Raw genomic sequence first — 19,992 nt, 5'->3', positions numbered from 1 at the left:
TTTGACTTCTTTGGACTTCTTAAATTCAGATTTATATTTGGATTTAATTGGATTGGATATATATATATATATATATATATATATATATATATATATATATATATATATATACACATTTCACTTTTTATTTCTAAATGCTGACTTTGTTCAATAATGTATTTTTTCTTCATTTACAATTTTTTTGACTTGTGAAGTTTCTTCTTCAGCTGCTCTTTTCTGAAACTGCAGGAGCAGAGTGGAAGATGGGAGTTGTTGTCCAGCAGGTGCCACAGATGAGCTGTTTGAAGATATTTGTTTTATTTAATTAAGTTTTATTTTGTATTCTTTTATTTTTTGAGTTATTGTTGTTAATTTATCAAACATCACAAATGTAAACACAGCTGATCAGTCAGTTGACGCTTAGATGTCCTCAATCAGCTTCAAAGAAGGTTAGAAGCATGATGGGAAATGTAGGAAGAAGTCTGGGTGACTTTGTCTGTGAAGGTTCTCAGTCATCCAGGTCATTGTAGTCAGTGATGGAGGAAAGAAAAGTGTCTGGACTTCTTTAAGTTGCTTGAAGACGTTTCACCTCTTATTTGAAAAAGCTTCTCGGATGAGAGGTGAAATGTCTTCAAGCAACTTAAAGAAGTCCAGATGCTTTTAAAACATGAAGCTCAAAAATGCACGTCAGTGAATGCATTGCTATGCAGATGAACTTGATGGCAGTCCCTGTGGGGTGTCAGTGAATGCATCGCGGCTGCTGCTCTGATGTTTCAGATAAAAGCGAGTGGTTGATAAGAGTGCGATTTCACGCTCTGGTGAAAATATGCAAACACAGCAGAGGAAGCCAATCAGAGCTGAGATCAGATCCCAGATGTTCGCCTCCACAACTCACCAGACACAAGGCCACACCTGCCAGCCTGACAGGGGCGCTGCAGTCACTGTGGTCTGTGATGGTACCGGCGTCGGCTCCTATGTGTTTGTTTCTCTTCATGTTTTACTGGTTACTTTTCGTTTGTCTCTGCTGTTCTTGCTTCAGACGTCAGTGATAAAAAAAACCTCCAGGCTGAATTTCATTAAACTTTTTGAGGAGGTGGAGTCGGCCCAAGGAAGACGAGCTTTACCTTTGATTTCACAAAGCTCTGATTTTTGCAGGAGAGGCGACACGTCTTCAAGAAACCTAAAGAAGTCTAGTTGGTTTTCTTTCAAGCTCCTTATACAATATTTATTTTGTGGTTAATTACTCACATGTTTGTTGGGAAGAGACAGTGTTTCTGGTGCCGACCTGCTTCACTGATCTATTATTGATATGATTCACTGCTCAGCCTCTCGGACTTTTGCTTCTTTCTGCTGCTAAAAGCACATTTTTAAATATATTTTTACTTCCCCAATGACCTCGTCCTCTCATTACCCAGAATGCCGCTGTGTTGGCCTCAATTATCCAGAGCAGAACCTTCAGATTTATCAGGCCGGTGGGGATCCGGCTGCCTTTAATCTGCTGCCAAACATCTGATCAGAGAGTAGTGGGGATAGAGAGGTGAGCAGTCTGACTGTTTCCTCTGATTTGACCATGAGCAGCGACATGCGCTGAAGTCAGCTCACTCCAAATCCCAGACGTTTCCCGACCTCTGTGATGTATGCACAGGTGAAAACCAAGGAGGATCTTCTCTAACAACCTAGAGGTGAAGGAAAGTATACTGCTCTCTGATTGACTGTTTATCAGGCCTTGATGTCAGAGTTAACAACCAGCAAACAACTGAACAAAGACAAACTATGCTCTGCAAACAACAGCCAATCAAAACCAACCTTCTCAGAAAAGACACCAGTAATGTGTCTGAAATCTGTGGTACTCTTGACCTTAGACATTACTGCACATAACACAATAATGTATCTGATACACTTGTGTCGTCACCATTATCATCATTATGTTGGTTCAGGATCAACACTGCTGACCAGTGGAGAAAATGTGGAGAAAAAAAGAAAACGATGGCTTGGTTTGTATGAAACTCAAAAGTGTTTTCTTTATTAATTTCTACAATATAACAAATAAAGTACCAAGCTGTTAACATTTGAGTGTTTGTGGATGTGAGTGGAAGAGTAATCTGCAGAGAACCTTAAAACTGGGCCAAACCGACCAGTGCGTGCAGTTTTTATGATCTTTCGAGCGTTGGCTTTAAAGTTATAGGGTGGTACTAGCTAAAATAACTGTCCAGAGGCATTACCATAATGTGTGACAAGACACACACACACCTGGTTAGCAGGTATTGAGCTCTCCATTTGCCATCTAAGCAAACTCCATCTTCATCCCTCCTCCTCTGTATATTTACTGATAACACATTTTCACAGTGCGTAATAAAAGCATGAACATGTTGCTGCTTAGGTCAGGCCAGTCCTCTAAAACAGGTTTGAATATAGATCATTGGGACTTCCTGCTTAAATAGAGGTTAGATAAAGGTCCATGTAAGGTCATCATTTTGAGACAGAGCTTTTTAGAAGTTCAGACCAAACATCAATAGGAGTTGGAAAAAGAACAAAAGCTGCAGTTCCTCTAGCGTCTAGCAGAGGTAGCAGTGAGTCAGTCAGTAGAAATAAATATGTTTCCACCTGATACAAAAACTCTTTTGGTATCTATAGCTAATTTAAAAATTCCGTTATTAGGGGTGTGGTCTCTGTCACGGACAGGTGAATGGTGATACAGGTGGCTGTAGCTGCTAGCTGTCTGCTAATTTCACCTGGACTAGACCTCTGGCCCATGTTTGTGCTGTTGGAGCCTTTTTGAACATTTTAATGACATCATGTGACCAATAATATGATTGCTGTGAGGTCATTGTACTAACAGATGGTCCAAGAAGACAGTACTCCAGTTTTGCATCTGATGGTACCAAACAGTCTCTGGCTGTAGTACAATAATCAAGAGTTGGCTGATAACAGACTGTCCTTTTTATTTTTTAAATAATTTTTTAAAAATAAAAAAAAAATGATAAGACTGTCCACAGGCCAGTGAGTTGTGCTGTAGCGGCCATGTTTGTATAACATCTTTGGGACTGTTTAAGGGTCCTGGGAATACTGTAGGTCAGAGAAGGTCCTGTTTTTAAAGCTGCGTGAGGAAAAACCCTCACAGTGCCTCCGATGATGTCACTTTCTCTTTTCTGACTCCTTAAAAATCTTAACTTCTTGACTCTTTCATGATCAGTTTTGAAGTCCACTGATTGTTAACATGAGTCATGTGACCACTGAAAACATCATGCCCTGCTCTGCCTTGCTCTGATAAACTGGGAGGACTAGTTCACACTCTGGAAACGCCAGAAGAGGTCAGACATCACTGGGGTCATCAAAGTGTGGAAGCTTAATCTCATTTAATGTGATGCATGCCTGCAAACAGCCTCAGAAACACCAGACGTGAAAAAAATAAAGTTTCACTTACACAGACAGGCTTCAGATGTCTCAGGTGCAATTATGCTGTCCAGCTGAAACATATGGAAGAATCTATATATAGATATCTCTCTCTCTCTCTCTATCGTGTGATTAAAAATTTAAATCTCAAGAAATTCTAAATGATCACAGCATGAATTAAAAATTAAGTTACTGATCATTTAGAGAAAAAAAGTCCAAATGTTGCTATGGCCTCTCATTGTGTCTGTGACACAAATTGTGTTCACCGTACGAGGCTGTAACCATCGATGACTTCGCGTCTGTCCACAGCAGCAGCTCATTTTGCACAAATCTGCCCGACGTGGACTGAAAACGGAGTTTGACCTAACCAACAGTCAAAAACATGAACATTACAAACTGATGGAAGGTTTAATAAAGCAGCAGGGCTCTTAAAGGAGCCAATCAGATCCCAGGAGGATCAATAATGAGACAGAGGCGCTGATCAGTTTGCAGCTGATTTATTCAGCTTCACATACACACTCCATCATAACGCACAGAATCACTGGTTTTTGGATTTCCCTTTTTTCCTTCATATTGCACCAAAAATAATGAGCAAACAACAGCATGAAAAAGCAACAAACTTCTTGTTTCCCTCAAACATTTTTAAACACCAGTAGGTACAGACAGGCCTGAATGTGTGTAACCAGTAAAACAAGGGAGTAAAGCAAGGCAGGCCACACGGGTTTGAACCCTCACATAGGAGACCAGTGGAAGAGTCTGACATTCCCTTTGACTGTACAAAAATAGGCTTGAAAATATTTAATCTAGTTTCCTTAAAAAGATGAGGTATGCTCGGTTCGGTAATATCACAAATATCCACACCTGAACGGGAAAAAAAAAAAAAAAAGTCAGTCGGTGTCGTCCGGGTCCGACCCGAGCGGCAGAAACGAGTCCATAAAAGCCTATCGGTTCATCTGCTCACGAGCACCAAGTCCACGCCAGAACGCAGCCAGCCACAGCGCTTGGAGCCCGTGCAGCAGCAGCCGCGACACCCCGCTCCCTGACCGGAGCTCGAACGGGGGTGAAGGGTCAGACTAGCAGGTAAACACCAGGTCCGTGAAGTCGGCCTTCAGCCAGTCAGCGGCAATCATCTCGCTCAGCTCCGGCGTGCAGTAGTCCGGGAACTCGAAGTGGGACCCGAGGCTGCCCCCCTCCGTGCATCCGCAGGCGTCCAGGTCCTTATCCACAAGCGACAGGCTCAAGCTCCCCGAGGCCGAGCTAGACGACGAGTTCCACGGGTCAGAGCAGGACTGCAGGCCGCCCAGGAAGTTGGAGGTGAAATCCAGCGGCTCCACGGGGAGGTCATCCAGGTCTTCCCCGCAGCAGGAGGAGGCGGAGGTGCAGACGGAGCGGGAGGGGGAAGCTGGGGAGAGGGAGGCGGGGTGGACCGGCGTGCTATGCCGTGTGAAGCTGAAGTAGAGACGGCCAGAGGACGGGAACGTGCTGGGTCCCACAGCGGAATCCCGGGGGGGCAGCTTGGTGATACTGTAGCAGGGCAGCTCTTCTTCCTCCTCCTCCTCTGAGGATGATGAGGATGAGTCGTCATTGTCCTCCTCCTCGCTGTCCGTATAGTCACGTTTGCTGAGTGTAATAGCGCTCGGCACGTACCGTAACCGGTGATCCGTCTGCCGGGCGCTGAGCTGATAGCGGGGGTTCAGTAGCTGGTACTCGGGGTCCGGCTGCTGGTGTTTCAGCTGGTACCGGGAGTTTAGTTGCCGGCACCGGGGGTCTAGTTGCTGGTGTGGTTTATCTCGGTCCTGTGGTTTCCGCTGGTGGCGGGAGTCCGTCTGCTGGTCTTGCGGGGGGAGACTGCCCGCTTTGACGGCCCCGCCCACCGACTTGCCGGCTCGGGGGAACTTCTTCGCCGCAGCAGGGGTCTTGTGAGACGGTGTGTCGTTTCTCTCCTGGTACTGACCGGCCGACCTCCCCTCGGTCCGGGGCTTCTTCTTGGGCCGGTACTTGTAGTTAGGGTAGTCGGCCATGTGCTGCAGCCGGAGGCGCTCCGCTTCCCGGATGAACGGAACCTTCTCGTTGTCGGTTAACATTTTCCAACGCTTCCCGAGCCACTTGGAGATCTCGGCGTTGTGCATGTCCGGAGACTGCTCCATGATCTTCCTCCGCTCGATTTTAGACCACACCATGAAGGCATTCATGGGCCGTTTGATGTGGCCCGAGGCGGTCTTACGCCGCTCCGGTTTCTGCGGCGAGGGGCTGCCGGCACAGGCCCCCACCGTCCGGCTCCGCTCCGGGGCAGCTGCTTCACGGTAGCCGGCGGTGAGCCTCGCCTCAGTGGGCTCCTTGTGCAGACCCATCGTCTGAAATAATCCCTGAAAGCCACCGGGCCGGACCGGCTGATCCCGCTGATGTTCCCGCGGTTTCCTTCAGTTTCTCAGTTTGTCTGTACTCGCGCCCCTCAGTCACGCTTAATGCATTTCGTGCGCGAGCTCTCAAACCGGCGTCTTTTTAACCGAAGTAGAAGTCGTTCCCGCCCTCAACCAATCAGCGTTGTTTTGCAAGAACACCTTCCCGCCTCCGCTTCGCCCTCAGCGAGTCACAGTGTAGAGCTCCTCCCCCGCGTGTTAGCTCACCCGCCTCAGGCCGTTACTCCAAATCATTCTCAATAGATCAATCAGTGAAAGTAATCAATGGTTGCGGCTCTCTATCGACAAAAGAGAAATATTCCCATTGTGTGTGTGTGTGTGTGTGTGTGTGTGTGTATGAGAGATGGTTCAGTGTGAACAAACTGGTGGTCACTTACATATTGAATAAAGCCTGGTTTATTTCACTGTTTAATAACAATCACAGCTGGATCTCATGTGTTTCTGATATTAAATGAGTGAAAAGCTCAGCGCTCAGGTAACAAGCCCTCTAAGGCTCCTTGAAGAGTCCTTAAGGACATCCCAGGAATCCTTTAGGAAGGCTGGGAGGTTCCTGGAGTCTTCAAGGAGTTCCAGTTATTCTGCTTAGATAATCTCAGTTCCTGATGTGGAGCTGGTTTGGCTTCTTCCAGAACCACAGTTGGACCCCAGGAGAACATTGAGCTCATCAGGAGAGACAGTCAGCATCAGAAACTGAGCAAACCGTGTTTGCTTACGTTACAGTTATGAAGGACTTCCTGTGCACGACCACAAACAAACACACACAGGAGCCCCACAGAGACACTGCCTCTCAGGGGGTCACAGGTCACTGTTGTTGCTGCACTGCTTTAATGCTCTCAGGTAAAAGAAGTCTGAAACCAAAACTGCTCCCCCTCAGCTGAACAACCGTCCTCACCCAGTGCCCTCAGCCCCCCCTCGCCCAGCACCAAGCCTTTCTAACTGCCCTACAGGAAATTTCCATCTGTAAGCAGCGTGTGAGGACAGTCAGGTAGACAACGCCCCCCCGGCCGCCCTGCAGAGATTCCCACTTGTACAGCAAATAAACATCCAGACATCAGCTGACACAGGTCCGAGTCCTTGGGAACATGTGTTTAAGGTCACATTTCAATAAAAAAAAATCACATAAAAAAACCTCCTTCTGTGGATAAAGTTCCTAAACCAGAAAATAAAATAAAAAAAGAATTTACACACAACGTGACAAGAAACCAGGAGCAGTGCATATGAAGCTTTTGTAAGCACAGCTCGGCTGCTGCTGGGGGATTCAGGCCCTTTAAAATGTAAATTAAAGCTTTTAGAGAGCCGTTAGGACCTTTTATCCCTCCGAATGAAATAATTAACCTGGTGTTTGTTGAAATGCAGGTACAGTCAGGGCTTCTACCTGCCAGCTGCTGTAACAGTTGACAGGTAGATTGTGGATGTTTATAAAGTGAACTTCTGGATAAAACAGTTAGTGCGCTGTCTGATTTAATGATTCCCGAATCCAGCTGGTAGCTGCCGATCCTGCACCAGCACACGGTCCACGTGTGTGTGTGAGTGTTTCTGTGTGTTTGTCTGTGTGTTTGTATGTGTCTGCAGCTCAGAGTTTCTACTGAAAAGATCTGAACTTTTTAAGTTTTTAACCTTTTTAAGGTTTTGAAGACAACTGTTATAATTGTTAGAAATGAGTCACGATTTTGACTTTTATTTCATGTCTTTTAGTTTAATTCAATTACTTCAGCATATTTGTTTAACCTTCATACTGTGAACACTTTGAGAGGTCACAGGGGTCGGGTCCTGTGTTTTAGATCATCTTTGGTCAGCAGTTCATCGGTGCAGCAGAAATCTGCATGGACGTTCAAGTTTTACACCCCCAGGGTGCACCTTCAGGCTCCTGTCAGCACTGACCTAGCCCCGTCCCCCAGGGCATGAAGCAGGTGATCCAGGCCCCAGACATCCAGAGGCCCCAGAGTCTGAGAGCCCAAGGAGGACCATCGGAGGGGCATCCGTGCCACCCTCCTGGGAAGAGCTGAGGAGAGCCCCAGACAAGGGGTCACCCAGCAGCCACGGAGCAGAAGCCAGAGGGGGACCTCCATATCCAAGGCTGGACTGGGACAAAAAATCGGCCCGGGCATTTTGACTAGAGACCGGCCCACCAGGATAAAGATTGAAAATGTGATGTCATTCAGGGGTAAAACCGCAAAGGATTCTGGGAACTTGTGGCAAGAGGTACTAGCGCACGCAGGCTTTCAATTGAACTCAGTTACACAGCGCTTAAAAGAAACCCAAAAGATGGCAAGAAGCTGTTGTATTATTAACTGCAATAGCCGGTCGCATGACAGCCACGGGAAGCCGACGGGTAAAGGGATCGGTTGTTATCGGATTACGTCGTTGAAGAGAAATTGTTCGAGCCATGTTTCCGAAGTAACAAAGAGGCGACGGATGGCCTGGATATACCAAATATAACGTCTCAGAACACTCCAGCTCACATGTTAGTCTGCTCCAAGCATTCCCACAAAGGTCAGAGTTTTGTAGTAGTAAATACGTCATTTTTCTTAACATAATTGGTGATATAGGTTACAAGCAAGTCTGGCGCTGAACAGAAATTGTCGCGCTATGCTCCTTTATTTATTGTGCATAAATAGTGAATTGTCCTGACACAATATTGCGTTTCGCTTCTGTTATTATGGTACATTGACAAAAACATATACTTTTATTCACAGGATAAAACAGTTGTTTTGTATCACTAATTGTCCATTGCGATTACAACATACAATATTATTGTCACTGCTACATTTCTGTAATGCTACCAGAAATTATTTCCACTACTAATTAATTAAATGGTAAATGGCCTGTATTTATATAGCGCTTTACTAGTCCCTAAGGACCCCAAAGCGCTTTACATATCCAGTCATCCACCCATTCACACACTGGTGATGGCAAGCTACATTGTAGCCACAGCCACCCTGGGGCGCACTGACAGAGGCGAGGCTGCCGGACACTGGCGCCACCGGGCCCTCTGACCACCACCAGTAGGCAACGGGTGAAGTGTCTTGCCCAAGGACACAACGACCGAGACTGTCCAAGCCGGGGCTCGAACCGGCAACCTTCCGATTACAAGGCGACCTCCCAACTCTTGAGCCACGATCGCCCCCCTAATTACCGTTGAGCTCAAAGGTTATATTAATAAACGGTTAACAAATGTGTATGTCTGTGAAGGTTTTCAGTCATCCAGGTCATCGTAGTCAAAGGAGCTTGCAAAGAAAGGCGTCTGGACAGTGTTTTAGGTGTTTAGCAATGTTATAAGTGGCTGAGTTTATGCTACTGACTATGGGTCTGAGTGGGACAGCTTCCTTGTGGATTTTAGGAAGTCCGTAAATGCAGGGTATCGCATCCCCTGGGTAAAGGCGGTGATATGTAAGGCGGTCAATAATTTTGTCCTTTTCAAAGTCTTGAAGGCAAGCTATAACTTTCTTTTTGTAGCTGCTTGTGGGGTCTCGCTTTAAGGCTTCGTAGGTATTGTTGTCACTGAGGAGAGTAGTGATCTTTGTATGGTAATCTGTAGTGTTTAGGACCACGGTGCATCTTCCCTTATCAGCTGGTAAAACAGTGATGTTGTGGTCTTTGCTCAGGGAAGCGACGGCCTTCTTTTCCTGTATTGTGAGGTTGGATGGAGGGAGCGTGGCTGAGACTTTCATCCTGATTTGCTCTGCTTCTGTCTGTGATAATTTATTAATCCGTATGACAGATTCTGTGGCTGTGATGAGGTCCACTATGGGCAATTGTTGTGGAGAAATGGCAAAAATTGCTACCATCCTTGCTCCTCTTGTGGGGAACACCCCACACCACATCAAGAACTCCACCGACTTCACCGACAAGGTCCAGAAACTTACCCTGGATCCAGATGAAACCATGGTGTCCTTTGATGTAGTCTCTCTCTTAACTTGCATACCCACCACGGAGGCCGTGGAGACTGTCAGAAAACAACTACAAGAAGACAGCTCCTTGGAGGACAGGACCAACTTCACACCCGATCAGATCTGCACACTGTTAGACCTCTGCCTCACCACTACATATTTCAAGTACAACGAAGGCTTTTACAGACAAAAACATGGCTGTGCCATGGGCTCCCCCGTGTCACCTATTGTAGCCAACCTTTACATGGAGGAAGTGGAAAGGAAAGTGGAAAGTTCAAAGGAAGAGTACCCAGCCACTGGTACAGATATGTGGACGACACCTGGGTCAAAATCAAGACATAAGAAGTGGAATCCTTCACTGCGCACATTAACGTGGTGGATAAAAACATCAAGTTCACCAGGGAAGACACAAAGGACAACTGTTTGCCTTTCCTGGACTGCGCTGTGCACATTGAAGAGAACGGCAACCTCAACATCGAAGTTTACCGGAAGCCCACACACACGGACCAGTACCTCCTCTTTGACTCCCATCACCCTCTGGAACACAAACTTGGAGTAATTAGGACCCTACACCACCGGGCAGAACATGTTCCCTCTAAGCCTGAAGGAAAAAAGAAGGAACACACACATGTAAAGGAAGCACTCAAAACGTGCGGCTATCCTAAATGGGCGTTCTTAAAGTCAGCAAAGAGGCACAGAAAAGAAGTCCAGACACCAGCGAGGGAGGATAAGAAAGACAGACGCAACAACATTGTCATCCCCTATGTAGCCGGTGTATCAGAAAAACTCAGGAGAGTTTTCTCCAAGCATGACCCAGCAACACGCTCAGACAAAAACTGGTTCACCCGAAAGACAAAACGCCAAAACACAGACTTAACAATGTGGTGTATGCTGTACAGTGCAGCGAGGAATGCCCAGACCTCTACATTGAAGAGACCAAACAGCCACTTCACAAGCGCATGGCACAACACAGAAGAGCCACCTCCACAGGACAAGACTCAGCTGTCCATCTGCATCTTTCTTAAGGATAAAGGACACTCTTTCGAGGATGCCAATGTTCACATTTTGGACAGAGAGGACAGATGGTTTGAAAGAGGAGTGAAAGAAGCCATCTATGTCCACTGTGAGCGACCATCTTTGAACAGAGGCGGTGGTTTACGACACCAACTCTCTGCCATCTATAATCCAGTTTTGAGATCCCTTCCCAGACGCCTTAACGCCCACTCACATCCTGGGCCATCTGATCTCAGGAATTCGCATGATAAGGTGGGGCCAGGTTTCACAATGAACACACCCGAAACTCTGGCTGATTGGGACCCACACCCAGTTTCACACCTTGGCTCAGGCGATTAGAGGATCATCAGGGGGTCCTTTTGTCCCTCTGTGGGGGGTTACTCCACCTAGGTTTATATCTGGGACTCTCCGCCATTTGACCTTAGAACTGAAGAAGCTTCTCGGATGAGAGGTGAAACGTCTTCAAGTAACTTAAAGAAGTCCAGACGCCTTTCTTTACAAGCTCCTTTGATTAACGAATGTGTATTTATGACGATGATTTGTGAGACTGGTAAACTTACCTTTGTTCGTACGATGGTCTTTCGTTCTACACGGTGCATTTCAAGGTCCTGTCCCATCCGTCGGTAAACTGTACCTGGGCTTGTTGCAGTGACCTGAAGTTACTAAACTTCATGAGTGTATGCACTCACTCCAAGAACCGTATAATTATAAATCTGAGCATGATGAAAGTTGGGCAGCACGCTAACGTCTTTTGTCCACTCTGTGTGCTCCTAAGGGTCTGACCCTTTCACTCCTTTTATTTTTTCCTCGTATCTTTTCTTTGTCTTTTTGTCGAGTCTGTCTTTGTACGGACCGGCATTGTTCTCCTTTTGTTTTGTACATTCCTTTTTTGTGCGGCAAAGAAAAAAACAAGAAGGTATTGGAACCGGAGAATGAACGTTTTGCGGTGCTGCAAATGCTTGCATTTGCTGCGGTGTTTGGATTGTTTTGCCACGAGTTCCCGGCATGCAATGCGCGAAAATCACGTGATTGCTAAACAAGGGGGAGGGTGCATCCGGCCTCCTCGGCTGTAATTGGTCCAGCCCAGAGTCGATCATGACCAATTGGCCAATCCAACACCTTTCATTATATATACCCTTCCTAAAAAAAAAAAAAAATCCATCGGCCCATAAAAACAAAAAATCGCCAGCGGCCCACCGGGCAAATGCCCGGTATGCCCGATGGCCAGTCCAGCTATGTCCATATCTTTGGGGGCCTGAAATCAGCTAGGTTCAGTTTGTCCAGTTTGATCTGAAACATTTAATAAACCATCCTCCTGCGTCTGGTCTTGCTACCTGAGTGTTCACGCCTCACACCGAGGCTGCAGAAACAGAAAATGTTGAACCAAACAGACTCAAAGACTTTGTTAAATTTACATATATTTCTCTGGTGTGGAGTAAATTCTGCTTTTATTTGATAAAACTGAATTAGCAATGACTTTAATAACTCCAATTTTAAATGGTCAGTATCGTCTGCAGCACGAAACCCAACAGCAACAATGATTTCTTAAACCACAGAGAAACAAAGGCAACAACCCGCAGTGAGGTCATGCATCAGGACTGAGCTCTCTGTGGTGATGATGATAATGGTGGTGATCATCATCATCATCATCATCATCATCATCATCATCATCATGTGGATTGGTGGGATCTGTGAAAATAAAACTGAGGTTTAAAACTGGAAACCTGTGGATGTCAACATAACCCTAAACATGGATGGATGGAATCGCAGCCGGAGTTACAGGTTGAGCAGCCCTGTTCTAACCTGTCAGCAGGTGGGGGTGTAACCTTGGATTTATGTTGCCATGGAAACAGGGTCCATGGTGCATGATGGCTGGAGTGTCAATGTACATGTATTTGTACATTTGTACATGTACAGGTGTTTGCGTGTGTGCACATGTGTGAATATTGATCAGTCAGTGTTGCATCCAAGCTGATCAATTCATGTGATCAGTACAGACAGAGTCACCTGACAGGTGAGGACCTGTCAGGTGACTCTGAGCTCAGTATCTTTATTTGAATGATGGATCCGAGCAGGTGTTCACAATGAATGAACACCTGCCTGAGCCTGGAGCAGCTGCAGGAGGAAACAAACGTGCTTTGATGGACCGACTCTCAGTCTGCTGGTCCTGTTGTCCAGCAGGCCCAGTGTATGCTGGGAGGTCTTGTCTTGCAGCTCCATGTTTCCTCATCTGAAGGCTGTGTGCAGCTGCTGAAGGCGGTTCTGGTTCTGGTGTGATCGGTCAGTCTAACAGGAAGTTTCGAGTTGTTGGATGAAACCCTACGAGCTGTTGACGCTTTTTGAGTCTGAGGCTGCGATTTAAACTTTATCTGATCTAATTGTGTTTTTTTCAGGGACGATGCTGCTTTTTGCTTCAGAGCTATCAGGCCTGTTATGATTGATGACCTGCTGTCACATGACCCCTCACCACAAAATAAAGTAATCAGTGAGATTATGCACTGCTAATCTAACAGACAGATGAAATCATTTTTAATCTTAATCATTTTGAAAAGAAAGATGATCAGTGATCTGATCAGTGTTAATGGTGGGTGATAATGCTTTCAGTCTGGCAGCTCTAATATTCTCCACTGCTGGTGTCTTAAAATGAGGAGCTGGTGCTCTGCTGGTCACATGCTGTGATGGGCATAACACCAAGTAATCTCCCTAACCCCTGGTCTCTCAGATGGCCACCCCTCCTTGAGCCTGGTTCCGCTGCAGGTTTCTTCCTGGTAAAAAGAAGTTTTCCTTCCCACTGTCTCCAAAGTGCTTGCTCATCTGGGGTTGTCTGATTGTTGGGGTTCTCTGTATTACTGCAGGGCCTTTACCTTACAGTGTATAACACCTTGAGGTGACTGTTGTTGTGATTTAGTGCTATATAAATAAAGTTGAATTGAGTTATATGAGAGGGCTTTTAGCTGCAGTAAAGATGTATATGTACACAGGATGGGAGCAAGAAAGGATTCTACGTGTTTCTTTTATTCATGTGGATAAAAAACAAAGACGATGAGTTGCTGAGAAAACATCCACAATTGTCATTCACGTTTGTGTTCCTTGAACATGAGCCAGGTTTAACCGCACAGGCTTGTTTTCCTCTGCAGTCCTGAATGTTAATGGCATATTAAATTAATCAAGAAATCCAAACGTACAGAGGACTGTGAGCATAAAGACAAGACAGAAAATATGCCAAATAAAAGCCACGTGACATATTAAAGATCAAACGCACTTATACAAAGTCCCAAAGACAGACACAGACTTTCAGTGACACTTCATCACTAACCTGGTCCTGTTTTATAGATTCAATATGATGCTCCTTATTCCTGCTGCTGTTCCTGACGTTTACTGCCCTCAGGGTTTAACAAGAATATCTGCAAGTTTAATCGTGTTTTAAAAACACATACTTACAATGATGAATTTCTGTTTTTTCTAATGTTGCAGGTTCTGCTTTTAAAATCTTTCTAGTCACCATGAATCAAACAATAATGAATGATATAATGAGATAAACTGGTTGTAGTGGTTAAACTGGTGGTTATAATAATAATAATTATTATTATTATCCCATCATCATGCACTGCACTATTAACCTTAACCTATTAACCTTCGGATTAGCAGCTCCACCCTCAGGGTGATATCTAAAACCTGCAGGCCCCTGAGGCCTGGAGTTCGACACCCCTGATTTAGACTAAAGACTGAAAAACTCCCCTCTGTTTCTAACTACTTGGTAAGATCCCACTTCCCCCCTAATATATAGAAGTTTGGAATTTCCCATTTCCTGTTTGGCGGTCTGGACCTCAAAGAGGGTAGCAACATGGAATAGAGCAACCTTCAAATGTTCTGGTAGCACTGATAATCCACCCATGCAAGAAATAGGTTTAAATACATGAGCCTGTACAGCAGATGCTTTGGAGAATGACCAGAAATACACATTTGATTCCACCTGGTCCACAGCAGCTTTAGCGGCACACTTCAGGTGTGAGCATGTTTCATGTCTGTACTGATTACACGAATTGATCAGCTTGGATGCAACACTGACTGATCAATATTCACACATATGCACACACACAAACACCTGTACATGTACAAATGTACAAATATATGTACATTGACACTCCAGCCATCATGCACCATGGGCCCTGTTTCCATGGCAACATAAATCCAAGGTTACACCCCCACCCTCCAATCTCAACATGTAATTGGTAGTCATGGAAACCGGGCTGCTCTAAACTCTCCTGATGGAGGAATGACATCCATCAGACCACCCACCTCCAACCCAGAACTCCCAGTGAGATGCTGGGAGGTGGTGGAGGAGATGGAGGAGGTGGAGACTTACAGATAATTTTGTTGATCATTTAGTGTTTCATGTTTTAGTTTTGAGTTTTGACTCCAGATTTATTGATCTGGACTTCAAGAGTGTTCAATGAAATGCTCCAATTAGTTAAGAGTGAGAAAAAAATGTCTTGTTATAAAGTATTTGAAATTTAAAAACAAACAAACAAAACACTACATTTTCAGAAATATTTGTGGTTGTTTTCTTGTTTGTTTGTTTTGTACTACTTGAACACTAAAGTGGCCCTACAATGAGAGGACAGTGCCAGCAGTGGCCCACATCTCATTTAAGTTTGAGACCCCTGCTGTAGTCAGACAGCCCCCTGTGAACAAGTGCTTTGGCGACAGTGGGAAAGAAAAGCTCACTTTTAACAGGAAGAAACCTCTGGCAGAGGTGAGGGGGTGAGGGGCATAGACATGCTGTGGAAGAGAGCCAGAGATTAATAATAAGTAATGATTAAATGCAGAGAGGTGTATAAACACATAGTGAGTGAAGAAGAAACACCCAGTGCATCATGGGAATCCCCCAGCAGCCTATATCTGTTGCAGCATAACTAAGGGAGGATTCAGGGTCACCTGATCCAGCCCTAACTATAAGATTTGTCAAAAAGGAAAGTTTGAAGCCTAATCTTAAAAGTAGAGATAGTGTCTGTCTCCTAGATCAAAATTGGAAGCTGGTTTTCATTAAGAAAGCAGTCCTACATATTTATTTTATATGTGCATTGAAGGACATATCCTGATCAAAACTGACCTCAAGGTTCCTCACAGTGTTACTGGAGGCCAAGGCTCTTGGTTAGATACCATATTTCTAAGATTGGTACAACAACCTCAAGTTTGTGAAAATCCACATACATTCTTTTAACCAACCTTTGTTACTTAAAATAGATACATTTTATCATGAAATATATTTTTGACATGATGCTGAGGACATCCTGGATTAACCTCTCTGACTCATACAGGATCCCAGTTGTTCACTGTTCACTGAAACCAGCGATCGAGATGGAAACTCATCAGCAAAATTCTCTGTGGAAATCCCAGGAAGTTGATCCTTTGTCTGGATGTTGTGTTCTCAGTGTGAAACGCAGCTTTGAGTGTCAGCTGACCCTTAGAAACATTTCCATAATGACAGTAACCAGCACTGTTGATGAAGAATGGGCCACATGCTCAGTCTCATGGTCATTAAAATGCAAATTATAATGACTGTTGATGAGTGGTCATCAGCAGCATTCCCAGAGGGCTGCGGATGGCTGTAAACGTCACCTGGATGAATCGTTTCTCCCAAAACACAGCAGGAAGTGCCTCTGCAACTGCAGGTATCGCCTGTTTTATCCCGTCTGCGGTTCAGTTTTGGCATTTGCTCATAAAGCTCACGAGGACATGTGTCACCTTCATAAATGTGCCAAAAATCAGGTGGAAATCAAACTTGTACCTTCCACTGCCCACAGCTCAGTGTTCCTGTAACTCTGTCCACCCCTCAGCTGTCTGTGGTGAGTGTCATGTCCAGACATGCCTTCAGATCTCACATTACCACAGGCCTCATTAGGAGTAAGTATGCAGCTGTCAAGTAAACAGCACACCTGTTCAGGTGTTCCAGCTGAATCGGGGCATGCTGTTTTTTCTTCTTTGTTTACTTTGGAAGCTGTTTTTTTCCCTGTGTTCTCTTCCTGATTTTTTTGTGAGCTCCTCCAACACATCCAAACACACGAAACATAAAGCGACAGCATCTCTATGAGTTTATTCTGGCTGTAACTGAAACATGCACAAACTGGTTCTACCACCAACACCTGCAGTTCCTCTGATGTTCATCAGAGGCAGCAGTGAGTGCCCCCCCTATAGAAAACGAACTCATCACTAGTGCTGTAAAATTGATAAAGAGCAGAATTCAAACAGTTTGTTCTCTAACATCTTGCTGGACAAGAAGATGTTCCTCGGGGATCAGATATGATTTATGTTCAGGCTAAAGAAGCGGGTTTAATTCTTTAAAAGTCAGAGGCTTACAGATCAAGCTGTATGTGTTGCAGCGCTAACCGTCATACAATACAAAAACACACAGCCATGGGGGTCAACATAACAAGCACAGAACTAAAGACAAAGGATGAGCTACAAAGAAATAAAGAGCCATGAACACCAGGAGATACCAGAACGCTAAAGATCACCAATCCAGAGCACAGAAGCATCAAAGATGATATGCACACAATCTCAGCCGAAGGACCACGAAAACGACCCTCAGGCCTTCATTAGCAGCTTCATGTCTGTGAAACCAGTGCTGTGAAACTGCACAAAGTGCATTCTGGGTAACCTTTCAGGCTCCAGCAGCCTGTGGGACAGGTGAGAGCAGGTTCTTTACAGCCTGGATGTGTCTCACTGATGGGGATCGTTTACGTTTTAAGGTGTTCATGGTTCTCAGAGCTCAGGATCTGTGGATGTGACATTTTCCTCCTGCTCGTGTCGGCTCACTTGCGTGTCAAATGTTAGATCAGCCACCCATCAGGAACATCTGGAGGAGAGTGGAGGACTCCAGGCTTTCCTTCACTTCTTGTCTGTGTGAGTGATCAGAGCGAGGATGGTGGCGGTTGTTCTGATTGAGGTGGGACGATGAGCTCTGACAGGCTCCAAACAGAAGCTGTCATTGTCATGGCGGCGTCTATACCTCCAGATGAGCCGGTGATGGATTTAACTGTCTGAACACATTCCTGCAGCAGTACAGGGTGCCATTATTCTGCTGTGATTAAGTGGCGAGTGCCGAGGAAGGACGCCTCTGTGACAGCAATCAGCACACAAACCGAGGATAAAGGACGCTCTGCAGTCCGAGCTGCGCTCAGGTGGAAGACAGGCCATCTTTATGTCAGTCTGCCTTCTGATGGACTCTTGCATTGAAAAGTGAAACGGTAAAAAAAAATGAGGGCCACGAGGGAACATCTGCAGATTACTACTAAGCTTCAGATGTTCTGAAACACAAAGCGGATGAAGTTTAAGGGGGTACAACATGAGTGAAAGGGGTGCACAACATGGCCTACTGAAATCAGCAGAATGGAGGAGAAGTATAGTGACATGCCAATTTTCTGTCCCCACAAAGATGTCTAAACATGTACATGCCTATATACACACACACATGCTGAGCAGAAGTTGCAGTGATGCACACTAATGCCTTTTGCCTCCCTGGCAAAACTTTGCTAGATCCGCCTCTGCACAGTTACCAGCCGTCAGCTGCGTAGAAAAGGATCCTGGTGTAGAAAGTAATATTAAATAAATTCTAACAACAGCTTATCAAGCTTAAACGTGCAGCTGTTGTTTATCCGCTGGTTTCCTCTTTCTGGCGCAAAGTGGGCGATAAACAAACAAGAGAGACGGGACGTGTGACCTTCAGGCTACACCTGACCTTCCTCTGATTTGGACAGAGAAACTGTCAAACTGGGCCAGAACTTTCTGGACACTTCCTGTGGGAATGTACCAAGTGTGGTATGAAGAAGGGGAGGCTATTTGTACTCTGATAACTGTTTCCTGTTGTTTTCAACAACAACCTCGGGACCCTCTCCCTGCTAACACATGGAGCAGGAGAAGCTCTGTGATTGGACGACACCTTCACAACCTGTCTGCGATCATTCCAGGTCAGCAGGCCTCGCCAAGTGAATCAGGACTGAGGTGGCTCCTGAAATGTAATCAGGTGATCAGATGACCTCTTGAAGACTTTAAAGTGCCCAGATGTTTCTGTACAGAGGTGAAAATGATGTGACAGATGTTTTTTTTAACAGCTTTAAATGGCTCTCATTTCTGAGAGCTCTTTGTGTGCTGATAAAGCTCTTCTCATTTAATTTTAAAGTGACAGAAACATGAAAGGAGGGGGGAGAGAGCCAACAAGGAAATCACAAGGATTCTTTTCTTTTTCCGAGGCACAGTGAGGCTTGCTGCTCCGGGCCACTGCACCTCTCAGGGTTACAGGCCAGCTCGCTAATAAGCTCCAACACAAAACCCCCAGCAGGCTGAGGGGGAGGGTGGATGAGAGTGGAGGAGGGTGGAGGAGGAGGTGGCAGATGCCAGACTTGGGACCCAGCAGATGGAGCCTGATGAATCCTGAAAAGAAGGAATTGAAACCCGGAGAAGTTGCCAAGCGGCCGGCTGTAATTATCGCCACGCCTGTGGGTTCATTGTCAATTAGAGAGGCGGTTGGGGCGAGTGACAGCTGTGGCAGATGGTAAAGTTCCAGGGAGAGAGAGAGAGGGGGGTTCCTCTCCAGTGCAAAGCTCAGACCATCAGGCTGCGATTCAGCAGCGGCTCACAGGAAACAACATTATGACCACGTTTAATTTCATTTTACAGTTATATAAATTTTTCATTGGTTGGTGTTTTGGTGACATCGCTCACGTTTCCACAGATTTCCTCATTTACATATTTTACATTTATCCCTTTAGTCTTTTTTTTGGGGGGGATGTGGCAGTTTTTGGGTGAGAGTGGGGTGCTGGCGCAAAGCAAGTAACAGACACGTCACAGCGCCCCCTGATATGCACCTCAGGTATATTTGAACAGTTTTCAGTTTGGGTGTTTTAATCCAGCTTCAGTGCCTCCAGTGTGATTTCATTTCATGAAACAAAACTCGAACACACTTTATGTTTAAAAAGAAGAAATGTAATCAGGTAAAAGAAGATTTCCCATTTCGGATCAGAATAAATGACAATTATAATTAAAAACTACCGGGGAGGGGATCCCGGAGCAGACCGAGAACACGCTGGGGACATGATGTCCCTCGGCTGGTTTGGTCCGACTCAGAAGAACTGCAAGAGGAGGCTGGAGAGGTGCAGGGCCTAGAATGGATGCATGGAAGGATATATCTTACAAGCTGCTCTATCCATCCATTCTCCGCTTATCCATGTCAACGACCGCACCACCCTCTGTTATACTAAGATGAGAGCACTGGTACTAAATCTTTGAATCTTTGG

The 19,992-nt window shown here is 45.5% G+C and overlaps 1 protein-coding gene across 1 annotated transcript; it reads right to left on the bottom strand.

Annotated features, from left to right (window-relative positions):
• Positions 1 to 3,853: 3,853 nt before the first annotated feature.
• Positions 3,854 to 5,954, bottom strand: sox11b (SRY-box transcription factor 11b). The gene has a single exon (XM_082504327.1). The coding sequence runs from the start codon at positions 5,721 to 5,723 to the stop codon at positions 4,446 to 4,448; it is 1,278 nt and encodes a 425-aa protein (XP_082360453.1). The 5' UTR covers positions 5,724 to 5,954; the 3' UTR covers positions 3,854 to 4,445.
• Positions 5,955 to 19,992: the final 14,038 nt, after the last annotated feature.

Source organism: Aulonocara stuartgranti, assembly GCF_965226115.1.
Source record: "Aulonocara stuartgranti genome assembly, chromosome: 15".
NCBI classification, from domain to species: domain Eukaryota; kingdom Metazoa; phylum Chordata; class Actinopteri; order Cichliformes; family Cichlidae; genus Aulonocara; species Aulonocara stuartgranti.
This window is presented reverse-complemented; position numbering and strand designations above follow the sequence as displayed.

Coding starts and splice junctions, on each gene's coding strand:
- sox11b (XM_082504327.1), bottom strand. CDS start 5,723: ATGGGTCTGCACAAGGAGCCCACTGAGGCGAGGCTCACCGCCGGCTAC.